At 39.0% G+C, this 25,368-nt stretch overlaps 2 protein-coding genes across 7 annotated transcripts in view; one reads left to right on the top strand and one right to left on the bottom strand.

Moving 5' to 3' along the window:
• The window catches only part of nthl1 (nth-like DNA glycosylase 1), a 46,261-nt gene extending 34,675 nt beyond the window's left edge, over window positions 1-11,586 (bottom strand). The window contains exons 1-6 of one of the 3 annotated variants that reach the window (XM_085277605.1): window positions 11,401-11,586; window positions 9,297-9,630; window positions 6,647-6,903; window positions 6,408-6,578; window positions 6,111-6,270; window positions 5,242-5,347 (exon numbers count right to left, since the gene is read on the bottom strand). In XM_085277605.1, the coding sequence (XP_085133731.1) occupies window positions 5,242-5,347; window positions 6,111-6,270; window positions 6,408-6,578; window positions 6,647-6,903; window positions 9,297-9,558 (956 nt within the window). In that variant the 5' untranslated portion in view covers window positions 9,559-9,630; window positions 11,401-11,586. Of the gene's footprint in view, window positions 1-5,241; window positions 5,348-6,110; window positions 6,271-6,407; window positions 6,579-6,646; window positions 6,904-9,296; window positions 9,631-10,236; window positions 10,390-11,219; window positions 11,372-11,400 lie in introns of those variants that run through there. The other 2 variants (XM_085277604.1, XM_085277603.1) reach the window with 2 other exon arrangements.
• Window positions 11,246-25,368, top strand: part of tsc2 (TSC complex subunit 2) — a 32,188-nt gene continuing 18,065 nt past the window's right edge. Inside the window, exons 1-24 of one of the 4 annotated variants that reach the window (XM_085277599.1) lie at window positions 11,246-11,306; window positions 13,620-13,805; window positions 13,914-14,000; window positions 14,096-14,206; window positions 14,293-14,440; window positions 15,064-15,181; window positions 15,287-15,335; window positions 16,253-16,378; window positions 16,519-16,592; window positions 16,694-16,820; window positions 18,440-18,583; window positions 18,831-18,968; window positions 19,074-19,177; window positions 19,325-19,406; window positions 19,720-19,875; window positions 19,964-20,083; window positions 21,327-21,449; window positions 21,529-21,635; window positions 21,730-21,895; window positions 22,263-22,385; window positions 22,480-22,614; window positions 23,857-24,046; window positions 24,134-24,227; window positions 24,310-24,412. In XM_085277599.1, coding sequence (XP_085133725.1) covers window positions 13,671-13,805; window positions 13,914-14,000; window positions 14,096-14,206; window positions 14,293-14,440; window positions 15,064-15,181; window positions 15,287-15,335; window positions 16,253-16,378; window positions 16,519-16,592; window positions 16,694-16,820; window positions 18,440-18,583; window positions 18,831-18,968; window positions 19,074-19,177; window positions 19,325-19,406; window positions 19,720-19,875; window positions 19,964-20,083; window positions 21,327-21,449; window positions 21,529-21,635; window positions 21,730-21,895; window positions 22,263-22,385; window positions 22,480-22,614; window positions 23,857-24,046; window positions 24,134-24,227; window positions 24,310-24,412 — 2,760 coding nt within the window. In that variant the 5' untranslated portion in view covers window positions 11,246-11,306; window positions 13,620-13,670. Of the gene's footprint in view, window positions 11,307-11,391; window positions 11,731-13,619; window positions 13,806-13,913; window positions 14,001-14,095; window positions 14,207-14,292; window positions 14,441-15,063; window positions 15,182-15,286; window positions 15,336-16,252; window positions 16,379-16,518; window positions 16,593-16,693; window positions 16,821-18,439; window positions 18,584-18,830; window positions 18,969-19,073; window positions 19,178-19,324; window positions 19,407-19,719; window positions 19,876-19,963; window positions 20,084-21,326; window positions 21,450-21,528; window positions 21,636-21,729; window positions 21,896-22,262; window positions 22,386-22,479; window positions 22,615-23,856; window positions 24,047-24,133; window positions 24,228-24,309; window positions 24,413-25,368 lie in introns of those variants that run through there. The other 3 variants (XM_085277598.1, XM_085277601.1, XM_085277600.1) reach the window with 3 other exon arrangements.

Raw genomic sequence — 25,368 nt, 5'->3', positions numbered from 1 at the left:
TCCTCAATTTTCACTCAACTTCCACAAATTATACATCAAAACGTAGGTATTTTTGCTGGCTTTCAGAAAATGTCACTATCATTGTTGTGGTATTCATAGAACTTTCGCAAATCTCCTCAGACTAACACAAGGTCAGAAAACTCTCCATATAAAGTCAATGGAGAGTTTGTTCAAAATCACCGCTGCATTTCTGTAATGAGAGGCATATTCGAATCGTCATATCTCCTTAACGAAGCAAAGTTAAGACATGAGGCTTGTCCCGGCATATCTTCAGACACTCCTGACGCTCACAATTCAAGAATTTCTTTCTCAACTATTACCGTTCTGAAATGAGTTGGACTTGTTTGAGGGTAGGAAATTCGTCCTTCGCTCAGATTTCTTCAGATTTCAAACTGTGGAAATGAACCACTTTTTTCTCTCGTCATAACTTTTTGTTGGATTTCCACAGAGACCTGAAAATTTCCATGATTGTTCACCAAAGCCTGCTGTCTCTTACGGTGAAAGAATGATATTGATACTCCAAACAGATTTCAAGTTACAAAGCGTTGTTTGAGGGCAAGTCAAGGCAGTTTTTGCTTCGCTCTACTCAGTTATGGTGCATTAGAAGTCAAATATCTTTAATAATTCATATTTTAATGATAAATTGTAAACACTGGAAGATTCCCCCATGTCTTCTGAACAAAACGGTGTAAGAATGACCGTTCTAGCCCCTACGGTTAGGAAATTATGGTCATTTGTTTGAGGAGATCGTCACTATGAGAAATAGACTGCAATAATCCTGTGCCTCTCTCTGCTGCGTGTGTAAAAAGATGCACCTTTTTTGGCGGGAAAACGTAAACAGCCACTCTGATTGGTGGATTTAAATTCGGCAGCTCTCTCCCTCTGTGTCTGTGTGTGTGTGTGTGTGTGTGTGTGTGTGTGTGTGTGTGTGTGTGTTTAGTGGGAGAGAGAGGACCCTGCCCTTATTTGGCAGCATGTCATTGTAGGATTTAAATTGAATATAGTTAGACTGATTGACTGGATTAGAGCCTGTGTTTGTGTGTCCCTCTCTGCATTTCTGTTTCAATATGCCTCCATATTTGTAATTTTGTAAGTTATTCTGCTAAATCATAGTATTTCTGGTACTTTTTGGTACTTGTGCTAAATACAGTATTTCTGCTAAATTATAGTATTTCTGCTTTATTATACTATTTGTGCTAAAACATAGTATTTCTACTAAATGTAGTATTTCTGCTTTTTATACTATTTGTGCTAAATTATAATATTTCTGCTTTTTATACTATTTGTGCTAAATTATAATATTTCTGCTTTTTATACTATTTGTGCTAAATTATAATATTTCTGCTTTTTATACTATTTGTGCTAAATTATAATATTTCTGCTTTTTATACTATTTGTGCTAAAACATAGTATTTCTACTAAATGTAGTATTTCTGCTTTTTATACTATTTGTGCTAAATTATAATATTTCTGCTTTTTATACTATTTGTGCTAAATTATAATATTTCTGCTTTTTATACTATTTGTGCTAAATTATAATATTTCTGCTTTTTATACTATTTGTGCTAAAACATAGTATTTCTACTAAATGTAGTATTTATGCTTTTTATACTATTTGTGCTAAATTATAATATTTCTGCTTTTTATACTATTTGTGCTAAATTATAATATTTCTGCTTTTTATACTATTTGTGCTAAATTATAATATTTCTGCTTTTTATACTATTTGTGCTAAAACATAGTATTTCTACTAAATGTAGTATTTATGCTTAATCATACTATTTCTGCTCTTTATAGGATTTGTGCCTAATATAGTATTTCTGCTTTTTATAGGATTTGTGCTTAATATAGTATTTCTGCTAAATTATAGTATTTCTGCTTTTTATAGTATTTGTGCTAAAACATAGTATTTCTACTAAATGTAGTATTTATGCTTAATCATAGTATTTCTATATATTTCTGCCAGGTCCCCAGGCAGCCAATCCTCTGTGAGGACTTAGACATTCAAATTTTCAAATCAGGGCCTGCACGGTTTCCCAGCCAATCATATATGTGTCCTGAGGCATTCAAATTTGCATATTGGGGCCTTCATGGCTTCTAAGCCAGCCAATCATATCTGAGGGCTGAGGAATTCAAATCCACAAATCAGGGCCTGCACGGCTTCCCAGGCAGCCAATCATATATGTGGCCTCAGGCATTCAAATTTGCATATTGGGGGAATTCGTGGCTTCTAAGTCAACAAGTCATCCATGTCGTATATCTCTAAAAATTCACATTTTAATGATAAATTGTTAACACTGGAAGATTCCCCCATCTCTTCTGAACAAAACGGTGTAAGAATGACCGCTCTAGCCCCTACGGTTTGGAAATTATGGTCATTTGTTTGAGGGGAGTCCTCACTATGAGAAATAGGCTGCAATAATCCTGTGCCTCTCTCTGCTGCGTGTGTAAAAAGATGCACCTGTTTTGGCGGGAAAAAGTACACAGGCTCTCTGATTGGTGGATTCAAATTCAGCAGCTCCCAGGCTGACCTAGAAACTTACTTCTCTCTCCCTGTGCATTTTTTTGCTGATTTTTTCATTTAACAAGTATATTTGAGGGACCCTCAGCATGTTCAGCATTTTTTCAGCTGTCAATTTTGCTTTTCCAATTTTTCTGTTTAACTTATTACTATTGTGCTAAATCATACTGTTTCTGCTATTTTACAAGATTTGTGCTTAATATAGTATTTCTGCTTTTAATAGGATTTGTGCTTAATATAGTATTTCTGCTTTTTATAGAATTTGTGCTTAATATAGTATTTCTGCTTTTTATAGAATTTGTGCTTAATATAGTATTTCTGCTTTTTATAGAATTTGTGCTTAATATAGTATTTCTGCTTTTTATAGGATTTGTACCTAATATAGTATTTCTGCTTTTTATGTGATTTGTGCTTAATATGGTATTTCTGCTAAATTATAGTATTTCTGCTTTTTATAGTATTTGTGCTAAAACATAGTATTTCTACTAAATGTAGTATTTATGCTTAATCATAGTATTTCTATATATTTCTGCCAGGTCCCCAGGCAGCCAATCCTCTGTGAGGACTGAGACATTCAAATTTTCAAATCAGGGCCTGCACGGTTTCCCAGCCAATCATATAAGTGTCCTGAGGCATTCAAATTTGCATATTGGGGCCTTCATGGCTTCTAAGCCAGCCAATCATATCTGAGGGCTGAGGAATTCAAATCCACAAATCAGGGCCTGCACAGCTTCCCAGCCAGCCAATCATATATGTGGCCTCAGGCATTCAAATTTGCATATTGGGGAATTCGTGGATTCTAAGTCAACAAGTCATCCATGTCATATATCTCTAAAAATTCATATTTTAATGATAAATTGTCAACACTTGAAGATTCCCCCATCACTTCTGAACAAAACGGTGTAAGAATGACCGTTCTAGCCCCTACGGTTAGGAAATTATGGTCATTTGTTTGAGGGGAGTCGTCACTATGAGAAATAGACTGCAATAATCCAGTGTCTCTCTCTGTGCTGCGTGTGTAAACAGAAGCACCCGTTTTGGTGGGGAAAAGTGCACAGCCTCTCTGATTGGTGGATTCAAATTCAGCAGCTCCCAGGCTGACCTAGAAACTTACTTCTCTCTCCCTGTGTGTGTGTGTGTGTGACAGAGAGAGAGAGAGAGAGAGAGAGAGAGAGAGAGAGAGAGAAAGGCTTTTAATGGGATGATCTCATTCTAAGATTTAAATTCAATATATTTAGACTGGTTGACTGAATTGGATCTTGTGTGTGGGTCTCTCTGTGCATGTGTGTTTCCTCATGTGTACATATTTGTGATTGTGTGGCTGTAATAAATTTTTTTGCAGATTTTTGTCATTTAACAAGTATATTTGAGGGACCCTCAGCATGTTCAGCATTTTTTCAGCTGTCCATTTTGCTTTTCCAATTTTTCTGTTTAACTTATTACTATTGTGCTAAATCATACTGTTTCTGCTATTTTATAAGATTTGTGCTTAATATACTATTTCTGCTTTTATAGGATTTGTGCTTAATATAGTATTTCTGCTAAATGTAGTATTTATGCTTAATCATACTATTTCTGCTTTTCATAGTATTTGTGCTTAATATAGTATTTCTGCTAAATTTAGTATTTCTGATTAATTATAGTTTTTCTACTAAATCATAGTACAGTATTTCTGCTTTTTATGGGATTTGTGCTAAAACAAAGTATTTCTACTAAATGTAGTATTTGTGCTTAATCATACCATTTCTGCTTTTTATAGGATTTGTGCTTAATATAGTATTTCTGCTAAATTATAGTATTTCTGCCAAATTATAATATTTGTGCTAAAACATAGTCTCAATTTAAAATTACAATATTCATAGTTCATCACAGTGTCTCTGGTAAATCACAATATTTCTGCTCTGTTGTACTATTTTTCTAAATCATAGTGTTTCTGTAATGTTTAAGTATTTTTGGCTAAATATATTCTTTCTGTTATCTTATACTATTTCTCCTAAATTCTTGTATTTTTGAGAAGTTATCATGTTTCTGGTAAGTTACAATATTTCTGCTAAATTCTGCTATGCTATTGTATTTCTGCCAAGTATTATGTTTCCTCTAAGATATTGCAGTTCTGCTAAGTTATTCCATTTTAGCAAACTTCTTTTGCTTCTGCAAAGTTTTTACAATTTCTGCAACTTTTCAGCTTTTTCAGCTACTTTTTGCATACAGCTTCAGCTTTAAGCATCCACACTGCATTTTCGCAGGAAATGCAAATTTTTCTAGTTAAAGCTGCTTTCATCTGTTTTTTTATTAAAAGAAGATAAAGTAACTTTTAATCAAGAAATGCTGTCAAATTCTAATTAAATGAAAAAATATAATTTCCTGTTTATTATTTGTTGGGAGTCGGTCTCTCACAATATCAGATGTATAATCTATGACCAAAGAAGTGTAGTATTATATTGTCATTTCTGGTATATCGTGACATCAGAAGAATATAGTGAGATCTGCATGTTGTTGAGCACTGATTATTATTTTGCATTCTAAAAATAAATTCCCAGATTTCCACATTTTGACTTTCATTGCTTCCCACTGTCAGTCAAACGTTAAAGAGTCAACATTAACCACTGGCAGCGCTGATGTATGGTACGTATCTAAATCAATCCTGGACATCTTTATAGGTTTGTTGATCACAAGTTAATCAGGTTTCGCGGATCAGCAGTGAGTTGTCATGCTGTTACCTGGGTAACCACTCCTCAAGGGCCTTCCGTGTTTCCTCTGGGTTTTTGGTCGCCTTCCTGAGCCAGCCCAGCCTATTAGATATACGATGCACATGTGTGTCCACACCTAGACAAAAATGATCAATACAAATGAAAGCCTAGTCTCATCACAATACTTCTAAGTTGCCAGTTTATTCGGTGCACCTGAATAAATCTAATGCAATCAAACAGAAGAACCCTGCAACGCGTCGTAACTACACGATGAATATAAGGCTCATTTTTTGTTTTAAAGCTGTGTGATACCAAAGGATGTAATTTCTGAAGTTTCTCAAACGTAGTGCATACATCATTTTACAAACCAATGATTTCTCAATGCGGCAGAAACATCAAATATGACGACACATCAAAACCACTGATGTGTCTTCACTTATTAATAGAGGTAAAAATAAGGGAATTAGTAGACTGGTCAATCAAGAGAAAGGCACGAGCCCCGGCTTGGACAGTCTCAATCGTTGTGTCCTTGGGCAAGACACTTCACACGTTGCCTACTGGTGGTGGTCAGAGGGCCCGGTGGTGCCAGTGTCCAGCAGCCTTGCCTCTGTCAGTGCGCCCCAGGGTGGCTGTGGCTACAATGTAGCTTGCCATCACCAGTGAGTGAATGGGTGGATGACTGAATGTGTAAAGCGCTTTGGGGTCCTTAGGGACTAGTAAAGCGCTATACAAATACAGGCCATTTACCATTTATTACTGTGACTCAGCTGCACTACCTTTGCGGCCCACCAGGGGGCTTCAGCCTACACTTTGGGAATCACTGATCTAGAATTTTTCTTAATCAGTTTCTGGGAGGTTAGCCAATTGTCTCTGCATGTTTAAGAGATGGAAGTCCCTACCAATGCCAGACACCTGGTCCCAGGCGATGTCCATAGCCAGGTGAGCCATTTTGGGTCCAACTCCCGGCAGACGGACCAGCCCCTCAACACTGCTTGGGATATCCCCTCCAAACTCCTTTTGTAACATGGCTGATGTCAGCTTCAGATACTTCACCTTATTCTAAAGAAGAACAGGTAAGAAACCAAGAGGACACAACAAAGAACACAGCTGAGAAACCAGGTTAATATTAATATTTAACTTTTATTTACTGAAATTTGATTAAACGTGCTAACAGCTATGGACACCATCTGTTTTACCCTCCAGAAGCCGACAGGATAGATGAGTTTTCCCAGTTTTTCATCATCTGTAGCGAGTATGTTTTCTACAGTGCAGCCGTGTGCTCTGAGCTTCTGCATAGCTGCTGCTGTCACCTGGTCCTTTGTCTGACTGGACAGCATGAGTGACACCAGCACCTGGAAACGTCTCACCTGCAGATGGAACAGAGGAATTAACAGGTTCTATTTAAGGGGACTTAAAATATCCACCCCACACCTACATGCGCAGGAGCCTCCATGTCATAGCATTTCTCTGCTCCCATGTTATCTACAGGCGCATCACGACCGCTCCTCATCTCACGAATGAATCCTAACTGTTTCCTCCAGTCGGCAGGTTCCCAGCGCTCAGTTTTCATGGGAGAAACACGTTCATCCTTCTCGTATTCCACCTTTAACTGTCTCCTCCTGCGGCTGTGTGGATACTCCGTTAAAGCTTCGGTTTTTGGTTGCACCGGTGCCTCGTGGAGGAGTTCACGACCTGAACAAGCGGAAGCATGGCACCACAGTAAGCACCATAGGTAAAAATTAAAACACAAATGATATCTAATATAATCTAATTAATCAAAGACTAGTTTTGATGTAAAAAAAAACCAAACAAACAAAAAAAACCAAAACAAAATCACAAAAAGAAAATCACTATAAATAAGATATTTCTCCAACCAGTTCAACATCTAAAGATGCTGAATGTTGGAATAATTTCACCATCTTGGTTAAAAAACAAACAAACAAAAAACCCCTATAATCTTCGCACACTGTCTTTTTATCATTATTTTATAAAAGCAAAACATTTTCAGTCCCATTCACCTTAATTGGGTCAATGTTCATATCATGGTTCATATGGTTGCTATGACAAATTATTTACAAAATGAAAATCAAGTTGTATTTAATAAATTTTGAAACTTAACAATTAAGAACAAATGTTTATTAGGAAAAAAGTTTATTTAGGCCATAAATCAAGATAGAAGTAAAGTGGTTCTCTCACAGACTTTTATATAACTAGACTCTTTTTTTTTTTTTTTTTGCAGTTAGGAGTCACCCCCTGCTGGTCATCACAAAGAATGCAGGTTCTCTAATAACTAATCAGACAAGCAGATTAGCTTCATGTTTTTGTATAAACTCATTAAGACTGTCTAAAAACCCTTTAAAGAAAGAGACTTGAAATACTGAGCCCACTGTGTAAAATTTACACTTATTTCTGAACAAGCAAATTCTGTCTTTTTTTAATGACAACAGATCTCAAGCTCAGAGTAAGAGACTTCCAGAATCTTGGGGCCAATGTTGCAAACACAATCTCCTTTAGTTCACACGCTTATATGATCCACAGCCAGCAGGGCCTGATCACATGACCTCAGGGACCTGATGAACACTGGTGCTCAACTATGCAGAGCTCTAAAAGTCAAAACCAGAATCTTAAAGTGGAACGATTTTCACAGAGAGCCAGTGCAACAGTGCTCTCTGTCCTGGTCGTTGTGTCCTTGGGCAAGACACTTTACCTTACTGCCTACTGGTGTTGGCCAGAGGGGCCGATGGCGCGATATGGCAGCCTCGCTTCTGTCAGTCTGCCCCAGGGCAGCTGTGGCTACACCTGTAGCTGCCTCCACCAGTGTGTGAATGAATAGTGGTATTGTAAAGCGCTTTGGGTGCCTTGAAAAGCGCTATATAAATCCAATCCATTATTATTATTATTATTAGTAGCCTTAGTCAGAAGCCTTGCGGTGGAATTCTGAACTACCAACAGATGTGAGTAATAAACAACAATGAATTCTAATTCAATAATTAACTAAAAAAAAAAAAAAAAAAAAAAAAAAAAATCAGACCTGATGAAATAAAGGCATGAACAACAATTTCCAATTCGGAGTACAAAAACGTGTCTGCCCAAAAAAGTACATTTTTTGAATTTCATCTTGTGGAAACAAATCTTCTCGAACAGAGTTATTCGTTTCAGCCTTCAAAGAGGTGCAACAAAGAGGCTCAAAATGTTCATATAGTAGGGCAAATATTACAGAGACATGCTTCAGAGCAGGAGTGCCAAACATAAGGTCCTTGGGCCAAAATTGGCCCAGCAAACACTACAATCCAGCCCACTGGATCACTGTCGATGGCTGTACTTTTTTTTTTGTTACACTGTATGCACAGTAATAAATAAAAAAAATGATAAAAATAGGAAATTTCCTGTGAAATAACCAAATGTTTCCACTTTATTATGATTAAGGGTAGTCTGGGCAATGAGCTACCAAAGTGTAGTGTTGAAATGACTCTTCTTTTTCTATAAATGCATAGTTAAATATCTTTACACTGACAGAAAGGGTATTTTTTACTGCTCTGGCCCATTTAAGATCAAAGTGGGTTGTGTGTGGCCCAAGACGTAAAATGAGACTGACATCCCTGCTGTAGAGCGACCTTTATTAGTGTAAACAGGGTTTTGTGCAGGATAAACTGAACTCCCTGTTTATTAGCACAGACTCAGTCGCAAGTACAAAATCTGTCTCTTGAGTGTAAAGGTCAGTTTTCTCTTATGGATGCACAAAACCTTATATCCTGCACGTTCATAATTCTATTTCACCTGTTTCACCTATTTCTATTTCACATTCGCAGAACAAAAGAAACAACATCTTTCACTCTGTGCCCTGTAGTGTTCATTGATAACTCCTGCACACTGGGCGAGAAAGGTGATGACAAAGCCTGGTTTTCACCTGCCAGTCGCTTTTTTAAGATGTAATGGTGTAACTGCAGAATTGGTAAGCAAAGCAAATCAACCTGCTCCAGAATATGCGCAAGCGCAATAGCCTTCTGCCACCAAAACAGCTCAAGTTAATTAATTTGTATCCACGTGTACCAACGTACGTGGTCAGTTTGTGTGGTTAGCGTTACCGGCTGATAAAGGAGTAGACGAAGCTCTTAGTTCTGACACGCTCTTCTCCTCCACCTCCACCTTCACTGGCACAGCGCAGACCGGGTCCTCGTTCCTCCGTCTGTTGGTGAGTTTGGTCCTGAGAGAGGCTGCAGGTGTGCGGCCAGCAGTTTGACTCGCACTCCGAGTCATAACAGACCTGTTCTCCATGAAGTAAGGAGAAGTCATTATAACACCTCGGACTACATAACAGACCCGCGCGCTGCAGCGGACGTGAAGCATTGAACTGTTGCTGAAGTTAGTTTCTCATTCGTAGTTTTTGGATCGCGGGTGGAGCTGACGAGCTGAATTCGCCTGCAAGAGGAAGAATGACATAAACACAAAGACTCTGTTATGATGATTTCTGATATGAGGTTCAGTTCTACGGTGGTGATCGCAGGGTGTGCACAGGTCAAGTGCCACTATGACCCTCCAGAAATTAACGAGGACAGGGGATGATCGTTCAGCTCTTTAATGGCAGATTTAGCGTGGGTGTGGGTATGTGTGTGTGTGTGGTTCTACAAACAGAATGGAAAATAGAACACAAATTACAATCAAATTATAGACAACAATAATCACCATATAACATATTACAGCCACATACTTGTCTTATAGGCCCTAATACTAAGCTGGCGGCTTTTACTTATAGTCTGAACCATATTTGACAACAAAGAAAATAAACATCTTCCCATCACTTAACTCTTGTGCCCCACTCACTTATGATGCCAACTAAAGAAGGCAAATACACATAACAAATCCCCAACTCAAACTGAATTCAGTTTGGCCTAGGCGAACTTAGCTTAGCTTAGCCCGCTTAGCTTAGCGATAACTTAGCTTATAGAAAATGTACAAACAGAGGACGTCCAGAGCAAGAAAACATACAGGCTATCCTTCTTACACAAGAAATATCCTGTAACTCACCAGTCTTATGGACGCACACTCTCATTGAACCCACATAAACTGCTCCCGAGCATAACTTGTGATTCACACTGCCTTCATGAACACCATTTTCCATCCCAGTCAAACATTACTCACAAAACGGCCGCGCCCTCTAGTGGCGAGGCAGAAAACTGCATCACAGTCCTGCCTTCAGAACAGACTCGATTTTATTTTGAAGATTTAAAAAATAAATCTTCCGCTCTGTTAATAAAACAATATTTTTTTGATATATGAGATTACACTTACACTTCCTGGTGGAATTGCCAATTTACTTTTAAAATCTAAAAAAAACAATAAACAAAAACCTACACGATACTCAATTGCGACTGAAAACGGGTCAGGGTTATATTATTAGTTTAACTGTAGACGTACTGAACCCCCCCCCCCCAATATAACTGTCTTATAAATAGAAGTCGACAATGATGTCGTAAGAGAGTCACTAAATAATTACATTTTATTCAGGACTGCATAATAATAATAATAATGATAACTTACAAAATCTGCTCATTTCCAAATCCATGTTTTTTTCTTAGACCATACTAAGCTTTATGTGGCTTTACATGAGTGACAAATGAAACATAATCCTTATTTATCTTATACTGGGTCTTGATAATCTTCCTTTACTCTCTTTTAAGCCAACCTTCCTCTGATTGGCTGCCCCTCACAAACAGAAGGTTTGAACAGCTGGATGGACTGAAAGAGAGTGTTTAGAGCAGTGCCTTTGACCCAAAGGTACCACTTTACCATCAGTGTGGAGCCGATCCTGTCATGGTGTCTATATTTTGATAAGTTTGAGAACCGATTATCACAGTAGGGTTAATGGAAGCTGCTAGTTGTATTCGCCAAATATTAGAGAATTTCTTGTGGTAGTCCAACTTCTGTCCTAGAAATATAGCCAGGTTCTTTTGTGTGTGTGTGTGTTTTTTTTTTTGTCCAGAGCCCAAAAATAAAAATATTTGTATTACCTTGTCCATAAGCGCCACTCACAGGACCCCTGGCCACATTGCAGCTTGTAGCGTCAAAAAGGAACCAACTTCACTAACAGCAGCACGGTAAGCTAGCTGCTAGCTTAACAGCTAAAACCGTCTTACTTTATGCTAAATTTTGACGGCTAAACACTTTTATATAGTCTATAGGAAACTTTACCTGCGCTTTACTTCTTTGTAGATGTTATGCTTTCCCGCTTGTGCCACAACACAAAAACTCATACTGCTAACAAACGGACTAGCATACTTCGTATTTAGTCTGCCCTTAAAAAATACATTTCCCGCGAGGCAGTGCGGCAAACGTGTTTTTGTAGGAAGTCCCACTGTCAGAGCATTAGTGTGTCATCCGGTTGAGGAGTAGGGGTGCTGGGAGCGAGCCTTCGGCTGCTAAGACAGAGTTATATCAATGCACAGAAGCGGGCGGCTCGGCTGGCTGCAATCTGACGAAGCAGCGACTGAATGAAACCAAAACCGACTCAACTTCACTGAGGTGAGATGAGAGGGGGAGAAGGTGGCCGGGGGTAGGAGGGGCAGTGCCACAACAGAGAAATGCTAGCTTATTACAACCACTGTGAACCGAAGCTGAGAGGGTTTAGCAACGCCACACTACGTTTGTGCTGATATGAAGTGTTTAGGCTGACTTGTATCCGCAGATATATCAACTCTGGTTCGAGCCTACCTTGCAACGTTGCTGCTGTTGTTGTTGTTGTTGCTGCTGGTGTTGGACTGAAACAGACCAGCCGTTGTCCGTCTGCTCACCTCCCCTCCCCTCTATCTCTGTCAAGTCCACATGACAGCAAATTCTTTAAACGTGCCCCATGGGTTTACATATTTACAGGCTGCAGTGTCAAACTTTACTCCTGCTTAAACAGTGGCTTGTAGTGCTATGTGGACCCACCTGTAATGTCATAAACTTGTTGCTCAAGTTTATTTTGCTGTTGTATGGTCTAAGCTCACATGCACAGTACAATAATATGCAACCCTTTAAAGAAATATAAAACACACTTCATTACAGATATGGACATGGATAAACTGGAGTCGTTTAGCAATCTCTTATTATCAGCTTCTCCACCTGCTAAGCACAGACTTCATATAAGCTAAAAATAAGTATTTTTGGCCTTTTGACCTCACTTGTGTTTTTAACCTTGTGCTAACAGGTGAAAATCCACTGTTTAACCCATGTGTTAACCTTCATTTTACTTTCCAAGATGGACTTTTTCACTTGAAATATGACTTGACTTAATACACCTCATTATATCTGGTCTGAACAGTTTCCAGAGCCCAGCTCCAGCTTAGACAGTTTAAAAATATGCTGACAGGTTACTGTTGGTAATCTACTGGTTGTGAAGTTATGGCCCAGTGCTGATTTTTAAAATAACTATTTGTTATATGTATTTTTGGTGTTACCATTTTTGTGGCGAGGAAGCAAAAAGAAGTTATTAATAGGGAATAACTGAAATGTTTAAGCTTATTTTTTTAGGTTTTCATCAGAGGACTGTAGAACAGTTAGCCAGCACAAAGCTGACAGGACAGATGGACAGTGCCATGTGTAAATCTGTACTAATTCTCAATGTATATACAGTCACGTGAAAGGGTTATCACACGACTCTACAGACTCATGTGAGTAGTAAGTATATATAATTTTTCAGTAGCTAGTAAAGCCACTCTTAAAGTCCTTCTACAGCATTTCAACTGGGCTGAGGTCTGGACTTGCAGCACTTTAATTCTTTTCTTTTTCAGCCATTTTTTGTTTGGTAGATTTACAGGTGTATTTGGACTCATTGTCTTTTTGCATGACCCAATTTGGGCCAAGCTTCTGCTGTCAGTTAGATGGCCTCAAGATTGCCTCTAGAATACTTTGAGCCAACCATGAACTTCTCTGTACACCAAAGAGTGACAGGTGTCCAGGTCTCATAGCTGCAAAACAAGCACAAATCATCAGCTGTCCACCACTGTGCTGACAGGTGGTGTTAAGTACTAATATGCTATGTTTGTTTTGTTTTTGTTTTTTTCCAACATGTGCATGGGTGTACATTATGGCCAAACAGCTCCACTTTGGTCTCATCTGTTCAAGAAATGCTATGATTTGTACTGATGCTACTTTGCAAAGCTAAACTGTGCTCCCATGTTCTTTTTGTCCCATGCATGTTGTTTACCTCAACTGTAATTTCTATACCTGGCAATACATTAAATCTATTGAAGGAAGGTTTACACATTTCCATAATAATATTAGTTAGGTGGAGGTGGGGGGGTGGCATTTATGTTATCAGCAGTGAATGACATATGAATCCACATTTAGAATCCACAGGAAATGATTAACTAATAAGCTTAAAGGGGGGAAAAAAGGTGTGACTTGCTCTGTGTCTGGTTCCGTGACAGGCAGCTGCCAGTCCCTCGCCTGTATTGTGCATCACCCTTTCAGGCTGGGCCATGAATAAACAACCAAGCAAGGAGAGTCTCAAGGACAAGGTGAAGGGGATCTTTGGGCTCGGTACACAGCGTCCTCCGAACAAACAGAGTGACACTAAACCCTCCGAGTTTATCATTACGGCTGACATCATCAAGGTCTGCAGAAGCGACTGAGTGTCTGTGCATGTTCACTGAATGTCTCCCATTCTTTTCCCAGCATATCTTCCACTGTTTGACGTATTTTTTTGCTTTGGTGCGTTTCAGGAGCTCCACCCAGATTGCGGTCTGAGCAACCGTGTTCGCACTATGAACCACATCTGTGAGCTTGCCAAAATGAAAAAGTTTGAGGAGGTGAGTCTGCTGACTGCGGTCCATTTTTGTCGTTGTTTGGTGAACAGTACGCAGTCTTCTTTATTTGTTAAAATCTGAGTGTATATGTTGTTCAGCATGCAGTGGAGGCTGTATGGAAAAATGTGGAAGACATGCTGACTCCAGAGCAGCCACCAGAGGCCAGACATGCTGTCCTGCAGCTGCTCAGGGCCATTATACAGGGGCAGGTATAAAAACACAACATACACACAGACACATGCAAAAAGCTTCTGTATGTTTTTTGTTTTTAAAAAAAAAGTCTTTTTGTGTGAAGGGTGAGCGACTCGGCCCTCTGAGAGCCTACTTTTTCAAGGTAATCAGAGACTACCAGCCGTGCAATGAAGACCTTTCTGACAGACTGGAGGTGTTTAAGGCTTTAACAGAGAATGGAAAGGATATCACATACCTGGAAGAGGACATAGGTAAAAACAGACTAATCCTCTTTCTTTATCAGTTGCAATATTTGTGTTTGTGCATTTAAAAAAAACAAATCTGGAAAATAAATATAAGGAATTCTGAATAAAGCAAAACATCAGCTTTGAAGTAACCACTATTAATCACTGATAAATTTCTGGCTGTGTCACACCTCAGCCGATTAGGTTCAACTCGTGTTCACTGTTCCCTTTTTGTGCATTGACTCTATTGATATTATGTAATACAACAGTTTGCTTTCTTTTTTTTAATCAGTTGTTTTTCATTTCGGGTACAATGATGACAATGTTTTTTTTAAAAATTCTAATAATAGCTCTTTTTTCCGCACACAATACCCTCAACTGTTTCTTTCAGGATTTATTTTTTTTTCAAAGGTGGTAGGGAAACCTTTCATAGGACAAATACCCACATCCAAGATAGTTTGATCCCAGTATTATCTGAGAAATGTGACATCATATATTCAGCCTTATTTGAGCTACTTTTTTAGTAGTATTTTTAACTGTTGTGTTTATATTACTGTGAATAGTTTTATTTGCCATAGTGTATTGACCTGCATTAATACTTTTCACATGAATTTTTTTTTCTTTCTATGTTATTTGCTTTCCTCTCTCAGCACGCTTTGTCCTCCTGTGGATGGATATAGGCCTTACATCTGACTTTCTCCATGTTCTTGTTAATCTGGTGAAATTCAATAGCTGCTACTTGGACCAAAATGTTTCCATCATGGTCCAGTGAGTCAGAGAAATCCACACACACACACACACAATGATTCTCTCTTACTCAGCAATTGGTCTCAGTGTCTCTTTTTCCTACTCGTTCTTCTGTGCTCTCTGCAGGAAAATTTGCCTGCTGTGCAACAGAACGACGTCTTCGACTGATATTGAGGTTGGTATTTCAAATTACTTGACAGTTAAAGGTTTTTACACACTGGACAGCAAACATTTGTGCAAACATTTTGCATGTTAAAAATATTTTTGGGGACTTTTTTTTTTTTCCCCAGTTGCAAATAAACACATCTGACCGCTTAAACCACTGCATTTGGCAAGATGGACACTTGTAGCATGGAAATGGTGAAAGAGTACTGTTTTACCTAAGAGACACAGTTTGATGCTATTCAAGATCAATTTACTCCTGAAAGTATTTCTCTGCCTCCTCAGACGTGTTTCCAAGTGTGCCAACAAAAGCTCAAACTGCCCCACTGACATCCTGAAATATGTAGAAAAGCGGTCGTGATACTGTTTTAATCTCTGGAGCAAAACATTCAAATTTCCTTGTTGCTGCTCAGTTTCTTCTTTTTCTGGTTTAGAAACATTAGGATCAACATTGATGCCAATTTCACTTTATTTATTTTTTCGTCAGTCTTTTGGGTTTTTTTTTTTTTTTTTTTTTTTGCAGTTTGAGGAGGAATTTTTCACAAAAACTTTGCAACAGTTTTTTTTTTGCAACACCCTCAGTGTGTAATGGCCTTTGCACGACATGTTTATGATTCCTCTTCAAAAGAAGGTGCAGTTTTTGTTTAGTAAATACATAACAGGCCCTTCACGAACCTGCAGGTTTAAGAAAAATTACTGAATAACTGTCCAGTGTCCATATATTTATTATATGTGAAAACTCTGTACGCCAAAGCTAGAGATGGTTTTAATCTGATGTATTAAAGTAAATGTTTTTGAGTAAATCACAATCATTAGCTTCAGTTAAACCTACCATTTAGACAAACCCTACCATATTTTTTGATTTGTGAACCTCAGACTGTTTTGTAGCGCTGGTGGTCACTAGTATTTCCAACCTTTGTATTTTTCCAGGTGGCTCTGCAAGTGCTCGATGCAGTTGTGTGTTACAACTGCCTGCCCTCCGACTCTTTAACCGTTTTCATAATCACACTCTGCCGTACGGTCAACGTCAAAGAGTTTTGCGAGTCCTGTTGGAAGGTGAGGCAAGAACACACCTGCATATATACAATTCTGCCTCTTGTTTGAAGTCTATGATTTGAAGGGACATAATTCATAACTGTGTCCTCCTCTGTGCCGTTTGTTGTCCCTACGCTTTGTTTTGCTCTCTGGTTCTTCAGTTAATGAGAAAGGTTTTGGGGACTCACCTCGGCCATAGTGCAATTTACACCATGTGTCGCATTATGGAGGAAAGGTATTATTGGTTAAATATACAATATTTCTGACTTTGTGTGAATGAGCATATATAAGTTTGGAGGTATGGTGCAGTTCTTCTTTGATCTGTCCCTCCACCAGGGTGTATATGGAGGATGCACCGTTGTTAAGAGGAGCAGTTTTCTTTGTTGGAATGGCGCTTTGGGGCGCACACAGACTGCCTGCACTCAAAAATACACCGACGCTTGTTCTGCCATCTTTCTACAAGGTAACTCACATAAATATACATGCAGTTTTGCAATGAGATTATAATACTGAGGGTCAAGTCCACATCTCATAATCAAAAATTTAACTGATAGGATTTTATGGTGGTAAGTCTCTCTTGCACACTGGAGTTCTTAATGTTTTATAAGGACTTATTATACTTTTACTTATTTTCTGCTCCCCTGGTCTTAAATCTGTGAAATGTCATTCAGAGCAAATTTCCTTAAAAAGGATGGGAATTTATAAGAATTTGCTCATTGAGTTCTCACTGGGTCCACTTTGAGAGTGACCACCATTGCTGTGCAGCGTATCAAAGACATTACATTCATGCAAATTAATTGCATGCTGTGAGTCAAATGTATGCTCATGTTGGAGGTATTTCCCATTTTTGTTGTGATCAAGGTTGGAGCATTACTAAAAAAAAGATTTCACAGAACACTTTTTTGTAATGCAGTATGGTACTTAATTACCCCAAAGAGAAAGTAATTCATTATACTCCTATATTACTTTCATGTTACTCTGTAAAATAGCTGAAACACACTCTCATAATTACTATTTAACTATATAAACCTGAGGCTTCAGCCCCAAACACCAACACAAATCCCTATCCTAATAAGGACTCACATTTGATCTTTCTCTTACTATTTAGGTATCTAACTTGGTGTTAGCATGGTGTTTGGCTAGCTTAGTGTTAGCATGCTGCGGTCTCTGTAGATGCTTGCAATGAGCCAAAATTGTGCTACCAGCATAATACTGCAGTTTCTGTCTCTGATGCAGTTTCCACTTTACTATCATGTCCTCGTCATTTTGTGCAATAAAACGAATGTTCATATCCATGCTGTAGACTGTGCCACCATCTTCCACCTCCGACCCGCAAACAAATTGGCTGATTGTAGTGCAAGTGGAACCGATAAGCGGGCTCGATAGGCAAGCAGACTAACAGTTCCAGGGAACTGGGCTACTCGGAACTTGTTGTGTACAAGAACTTGTTCTTGATTCCCATCGCTAGTCGTTCTTGTGGTCATTTCAAGCACAGGGCTCTGTCTGTGAGCACAGCAACCCCACTCACATGGTTTTCAAATGTTTTTGATTGCAAGGAGGAGCCAGTAAGTAGAAAATTGGCTTAAAGAAGTGGTTTTAAATTCGGGATAATATTCTACTTTGTGGCTTTATTATTGTTAAGAATTCATTAAAAAAAAAAAATCAAAGAATTATGAAACTTTTTTTGTGCTTCTGGATTGAATGAGGCCTAAAATTGCTTGTTTTAGACAGCGGACAAAAGAGGAGCTGCAAAAAGGTCCATTGTAAGATAAATGAGGATAATTTTGACACAAAGATGCTCTAATATAGAATAGCTTTGCTTTGCATCAAAAATATGGAGCTGGAAATCTGCACAATAGGGTGAAAAGAACAGACTGTCTGACTTCCAAACCCGTGGCATAGATTTTCACTTTTGTGTTCAAAGTCATACAGATATTTTCTTTCATGCAGGATGTAGTCAAACTTTAAGTTGTTGCCATGTGTTTAGATCAAACCTGAGGTTGAAGGATTATACGGGGGTAAAATGACTGCACTTGATATGATGACTGTGCTGAATAAGTGACTTTTATTTCTGTCCCTCAGGCCATGTCATGTGCCAACGAGGTGGTCTCCTACGAAATTGTTCTTTCAATAACAAGACTCATCAAAAAGTACGGTAAAGAGCTACAAGTGGTCACATGGGACATCCTACTCGGCATCATAGAGCGACTGTTGCAACAGATTCAGGTTCTTGAAAATATATTTCACTTGTGATTGACCATGCTTCATAGTGTAGTAGTTAACACCTTTGTTGTTGTTGTTTGATTCCAGCTGGAGACCCAAATCCCATTTGGGCTTGTTTTAGGAAGGACTTTTTCCAAATTAAATATGCAGAGCTGTAGTTTTTAATTTTTATGTTTTTATCTGGTTGAGTATACAGAATAAAAAGTAATGGTTCTAGCTTGACCAAGTGGTGTGCCTCTTGTTTTCACAGACAATAGGCAGTGCGGAACTAAAGGCCATTGTTTATGAACTGTTGACCACCGTGGAAGAGCTTTATGAACAAAACGGTTACCACGGCTCCACTGAGAAGTTTTTCAGCCTGGTGGAGAAATGTGCTGATAAAAGACCAGTTAGTGCTTTGCTTATCTTCTGTCCTCCTCCAACTTTTGTTGTAATTTAGACCTCTTACACTGCGTTGCCCCCCCCCCACTAATCTGAATCTTATCTTTTGCAGGATGCATCAGTGCTGACACTTATCTCCTACAGGGCTCAGTCTATCCAGCCTGCTAAAGAAGGCTGGATTCAGAGCCTTCACCGGCTCATGGAGAAATTCTTCAGGTAGGACACACACACTGACACACGTATATATCTCAGGGAGGTTATAGTATTATCCTTGTGATGTTCGATCTCGTTCTTGTTCTATCTCTGAAGTATCTTAATCTCCGCTGTCCCTTTCTGTTATCTCACCCTTTTGCTCTGTGAAAGGAACGAGACTCGCAGTGTGATAAGAATCAAAGTGCTTCATATCCTGTCCTTCGTTCTCAGTACCAACCGGCAGCTCTATGAGGTCTGTGCTCTCTCATACACGCTCACATCAGAAACCTGTGTAATTCCAGTCCGCTGTCCAGACTGAAAAGCTTCTGGTGCATTTCTCTTGCCATAGTTCCAATTTTTACTGAAGAAGATATTTCGATAGTAGCAAGCACCACTCAGATGCTGACATACTTCTGAGCCTCCCAAAATTTATTTACATGCAATTTATTTTTGAAACGGAGCTTGTACAAATGTTTGACACATTTGTACAAGCTCCGTTTATGATTTTCAAAAAAATCATACTTTTCCTTTTTGTGTTCTTTGCTTATTTTCTATTTTTTCTCCAGGATGAGTTGATTGAAATGGTGGTGATTCCCCAGCTCAGTGGGATTGCTGAAGACCGGGACTTGGCAGTTAGAAAACAGGCTACTCAGCTATTAGTAGACCTCGCTGAGGGCTGCAACACGCACCACTTCACCAGCCTGCTGGACATCATTGAACGGGTACAAAAAGAGTACATGCAATCACACAAAACCGCCCCATTTCTGTCACAATGTCATTACTTCTCTCCATTTTATAATTATTTTTTAGGTGTCTAGCCGCTCTCTGGTGTGTTCAGGGCCCCTAGAGGTTTCTGAGAGAGACCCCACAGCAGAGTCTCCTATGGAGGACGTCAGGACTGCTATTCTGGGCCTGCTTGAAATCCTGCAGGTATACATAAAAGTAGTAGATGTGAAGAGTTGTGGGTGAGTTAAAATAGAATATTAAGACATAGTTTCTTCCACAGTGACTTATCACAATGTAGGGCATCAAATGACATCAATCAATGGAGAAATCCCCCTCCCCCCAGAACAGTTCAATACACATTAAAATGGACTAAAATTGGCTTTGTTGACTGCTGTCAGACTGTAAATGTCATTTTATTTGGCGACATTTTACCATTAAGAGCTCAAAGATCTCTTTATGGCACAAAACGCTGAGAATATAACAAGCAAAGAAAATGTAATTCACAAACAAAAAATTGGACAATTAATTTGTCCAAATTAACCAAACCCAAAACAGTTTTTGTTATGTTGCCTCACTGCGTCTTTGCATTGCTGTCATGCTGCAGTGACTGTACTCTGACCTGGTTATCTGACACATACCTATCGACTGCCCTCTCCGGCCTAAAAATGTATTAAAGGAAAACTTTTTTTTTTCCAACTAGTGCTAGCTGCTGCTTACGTAACTTAAAAAAATCCTCTTAATGAAATGAGTTAGCAGCTAAAACTTTTAATGATGGAAAGACTAAACTAATGCTTAATGTCGCAAGCTTAACAGACCTGCCTGTCAGCTTCTCAGGTGTCATCCAGTTTTATTAATATAAATCGAATGTAAATTGATGTATATACCTGGACAGCAAAACATGATTTATCTACGGACTAATACAAATGTTGTATTTTCTTAAACAAAGTTGATTTACAATAAAAATCGATCCTTGGAGCAATGTGTGAAGTTTATAAAATCTTAAACATAATCGCTCAGACTCAAGACTTGCTTCTTGTTCTGGCCCGGCAGTTATTAATCCCATAATTAAGCTCTAATCATTAACTGTTGATGACGATAGATTTCAGCCTTCTTGGTGACCACTCTGCAAAGTCTGTAATTATGTTGTGTCTGTAATTACTGTTTTGTAATGTTGGATATTTTTGCCAGTGTGGTGTCATGTGCTTGCATTTCATGATACTTAGCCAACTGTTAGGTACATGGTAAGGGTCATGAGATGGAAGAAAAAAAACAAAACAAACTATTAGAAGTGAACTATTTATAGTGTGTTAAATTGATATGAAATGTTGCATGCTGCCTAAGACTTTCATTAAGCTAGCAAAACTAAGATTATCAAGGTTTATCAAATAAACTAAATATTTATTATATTTTACCTGGTGATAACATGTTATCCTTTTTCTTCTGACAGAGCAAACTTTACAGTCTGCCAGCCAGCCATGCGAGTCGTGTTTATGAGTTGCTTATCAGCCACCTGCAGCTTCATTACAAGAACAAGTACTGTTCAACTATCGCCTCCACTATTAGACTAAAGGTAGGTGATCTGTCACTGCTCAAATGTTTTTACCTCTTATTACATCATTTCTTTGTTGATTCCTCCTTTTTCTTCTCAGGTGTTTGACTTCTTCCTCATGATGCGTGCAGACTCTCTTCACCGTCTTGGGGTCCCAAACAAAGATGGTGTCATGAGATTCAGCCCTTATTGCTACTGTGATATAGGGTGAGAACACAAACATTTCCTTTACTAAAGGTATTGAGCTTACTGACAGCTCTCTAACATTGTGTCACTTGCTTTTGTTCTTGTTGTTTTTCAGGGAACCAGAGAAACGTGTTGGTGAAAAGAAGCCAGCAGGTTCAACCTCTCCTCCTGCTGGCAGCCCTGCTCCTCCTGCTGCTCCTCCCAGTTCAGCAGCCTCAACACGCTCAGCCTACCTTTCCTATTCGCCTGCCTTCAGTGTCCTCCTGCAGTGCCTCAAGATGGTACACACAATAATTATTGTATCAAACAGCATTGCACAGTTCATATATACGTTCTGTGGTTAAACAGTTGGCCTCATGCCTAGTTTTGTATCTTTATTCTTAGACTCAACTAGAGTTGCTATACATTTTAAGTTCAGAGTAATCCTTAGATATCTTACACTGGGGCTAGATGCACCCCCCTGGAACAAGCCCATTTAGCTCGTCTTTTTAAGTCAGGTTTCTTTTCTGATTGGCAGACAGTATTGAATTCATATCAGAATTAAATCATAGGCATTGCAGCTGTTAGAATGCAGAAGCAGTGACCGATAATTGCAGTGACTTCCCTTTTATCTGTAAAAGGTTCGGATATGATTTATCTCTCTCACAGGAGACGGATTGGAAGGTGCTGAAGCTGGTTCTTGACAAGCTGCCATGGATGCTGCAGTACAAAGTGTTGCTGCTCACATCACCATGCAACTTAGATCAGCTGTGTTCTACACTCTGCTGCATGGTAGCCTGACTTTATGCACATAAATACAGATCCATACACTGGATATTATGTTGTGAGTGAATTCAATCTTTATTGATCTCTTCTGCGTGTGTAGGTGACAGATCGTCTCATCTCAGAGCGATTGAAAAAGACTCCAGAGGGGTTTTCTCGCACAGATGTTCAGCTGGCAGTGATTCCCGTTCTTACAGCAATTACCTCCTACCACAACTACTTGGAGCAGTCAAGACAGGTACAAAGACTAGTCTGCAGAAATCAAACACCTTCTGTGCTATTTCTCACAGGATACTATGATAAGTTTTATGCTAGCATCTACAAAACAACTTTAGGCTATGTTGAGAAAACTAGGTTGGAACCAGGTTGCTTGTCTTCACATGCAGCAAACAACAGGATGTACTCTGCTTTAGATAGAAATAACATGGTTTTGTTGAGAGTACCGGAAAAGGCAGGACATGAAACCCACTTTCTTGCTGTGAATGATCAGATTAGCTTAATCATATACCAGACAGACTTTGCATTACAGAACTGGCAAATTACATGTGCAGCCTGACTATGTTGTACATTTGCATTCTATTACTGTTAGAACTCATATTTAAACAAAATTCATGCACGTACACACCAAAGTCTCCATGGTGTGTACGCTGAGTCCATGGAGTGTTAGTGACACCCATTCAACTGCTTGTGAATGTAAATGTCTAATCAGCCAATCACATGGCAGCGACTCAATGCACTTAGGCTTGTAGTCCTGGTCAAGAGGACAGCTGAAATTCAAAACGAGCATCACAGTGGGGAAGACAGTCGATTTAAATGTCTCTGAACATGGTGTTGTTGCTAGTGCTGATCAAAAGAGAATGGTCCAAATAAGAAGTCAGAGAAAAATGGTGAGACTGCTTTGATAGGAAGGCAACATTAACTTAAATATCAGTTCTTACATCCATGTTTTACAAAGCATGTTGAAACTTGAAACAGCTGTCTACAGCAGCGGATGTCAATACTTAGCTAATAACAGGAAACTGAACCTACAATTTGCACAGGTTCATCAAGATCGGACAACAGAAGACTGACAAAATGTCACCTGGTCTGATGAGTCTTGATTTTTGCTGACACATTTGAATGGTAGCGTCAGACTTTTGCATAAAGAACATGAAAGCATGGATCCATCCTGTACTCTGTCAATGGTGTCAGATGGGGTTCTCAGTTACTGGACCTCAATCCAATAAAGCACTTTTGGTGGTGGTGATAGAACAGTGATGGATGTGCAGGCAACGAATCTGTAGCATTTCTGTCATTTTGTCATGTTAACAACCAAAATCTTTCCAGCACCTTGTTGAATATATGCCACACATTAAAGCAGTTCTGAAGGTGAAGTAAAGTCCAACCCAGCAGTAGCAAGGTGTACCAAATGTAGTGACTGGTGAGTGTATATGGAAACATACAAGTGGAATTACATTCATCCTTTCATTGATACATGCAGAGAGAACTGGTTCAGTGCCTCGAGACTGGGCTCATTTACCGCTGTGCCAAGCAATGTGTGGTGGCCCTTACAATGTGCACGGTGGAGATGCCTGATATCATGATCAAGCTTCTTCCTGCTCTTATCGTCAAGCTCACTCACATCTCTGCTACTGTTGCCATGGCATCTCCTATGCTCGAGTTTCTCTCCAGTGAGTACTTTTCTCTTTTCCTGTATTCTTTTATATTGTTGAAGGCCAAAGTCTTCAGTTGTTTTTTTTTTTGACTGTGTTTCACAGCCCTCGTGCGCCTTCCCCATCTGTATGCCAACTTTGTAGCTGAGCAGTATGTCAGCGTGTTTGCCATCTCACTACCTTACACTAACCCCTCAAAGTAAGTCCTAGCACATGTGACATTTTGTATTCCCTGATGCAGAGACTCACTCTGATCTGAGTATTTCTTCAAATCCCATCAGGTTCAACCAGTACATTGTGTCCCTGGCCCACCATGTGATTGCCATGTGGTTCATACGCTGCAGACTACCCTTCCGCAAGGACTTTGTTCAGTATATCACAAAGGTACACCACAGTGAATGACAAAAAAGAGCCTTCAAACCTGAAGCTGAATTTACTGTTACTCACCTGCTCATACACATGAACAATATAAGGAAAAGAAATAATGCAGTACTAAGAGAGAGTACAGATGCGTAGCTCCTACACTGAAATCAATGTCGCTGAAAAGGACCTTGTCCTTGCTCACACATTTATAAAAGAAAGTGTCTTCCTTTCAGAGACTTTTAACGATAGTTTAATTAAAAGGCAACAACTTTTACAAACTCTTATGCAATCTGAAACAAGGCTCTCTGGACTTCCTTCAGTTCTTGAGAATAACTTGATGTCCAGTAATTATCAGATAACACGTTTATGTTTGATTGCTTTCTTGTCAGTAGTGGGCTTAGAATGTTTTCACCACCCTCATTTCCACTTGTTTTTTATGCTTAGCATAAAAACTCAGATGAGAAAATGTTAAAGTGACCCTGGTGTATTTTCTCCAGAAAGAGATGGAAAGCAACAGAGATATAACCCTCACATTAGAACAGACCAGCTCTTTGTGTTTATGCTGAGCTAACAGCTTCAGGCTGCAGCTTTATATTGTACAGAGAATTGAACTCTTGACAAAAAGGCAAATTAGCATATTGTAGCATATGTTGAAACATTCTTTTAAATTGTCCTTGGATATTTCCACTGGATTTGTCAGTTCTACTTATTACTTCATACTTTTTATTCATTGCATTCTGATAGTGTTGAATTGCATTGCACATAGTTGTTCCCTTCTCTTTTGCAAAAAGTTGAGGTCTCAGCTTCTTAATGCACTTTTGGGCATTCACTTGGATTTATTTGCTCTGGCAATGGTGGCTTAAGTAACTGCACAACACACTTTTAACCTCAAATGTCTCCAGAGAGATGTTTCATTGAACTTTTGTACTGTTCAGGAGAAACATGTCCAGTTAGGTGCATCTGGATGCTTGTGAAGT

Source organism: Mchenga conophoros, linkage group LG6 (assembly GCF_057382185.1).
Source record: "Mchenga conophoros isolate Kocher_MC1m ecotype Shallow Benthic linkage group LG6, M_conophoros_male_GT1.1, whole genome shotgun sequence".
In the NCBI taxonomy this organism is placed as follows: Eukaryota; Metazoa; Chordata; class Actinopteri; order Cichliformes; family Cichlidae; genus Mchenga; species Mchenga conophoros.
The sequence above is the reverse complement of the archived record's forward strand: the minus strand, read 5'-3'. Positions and strand labels throughout refer to the sequence as shown.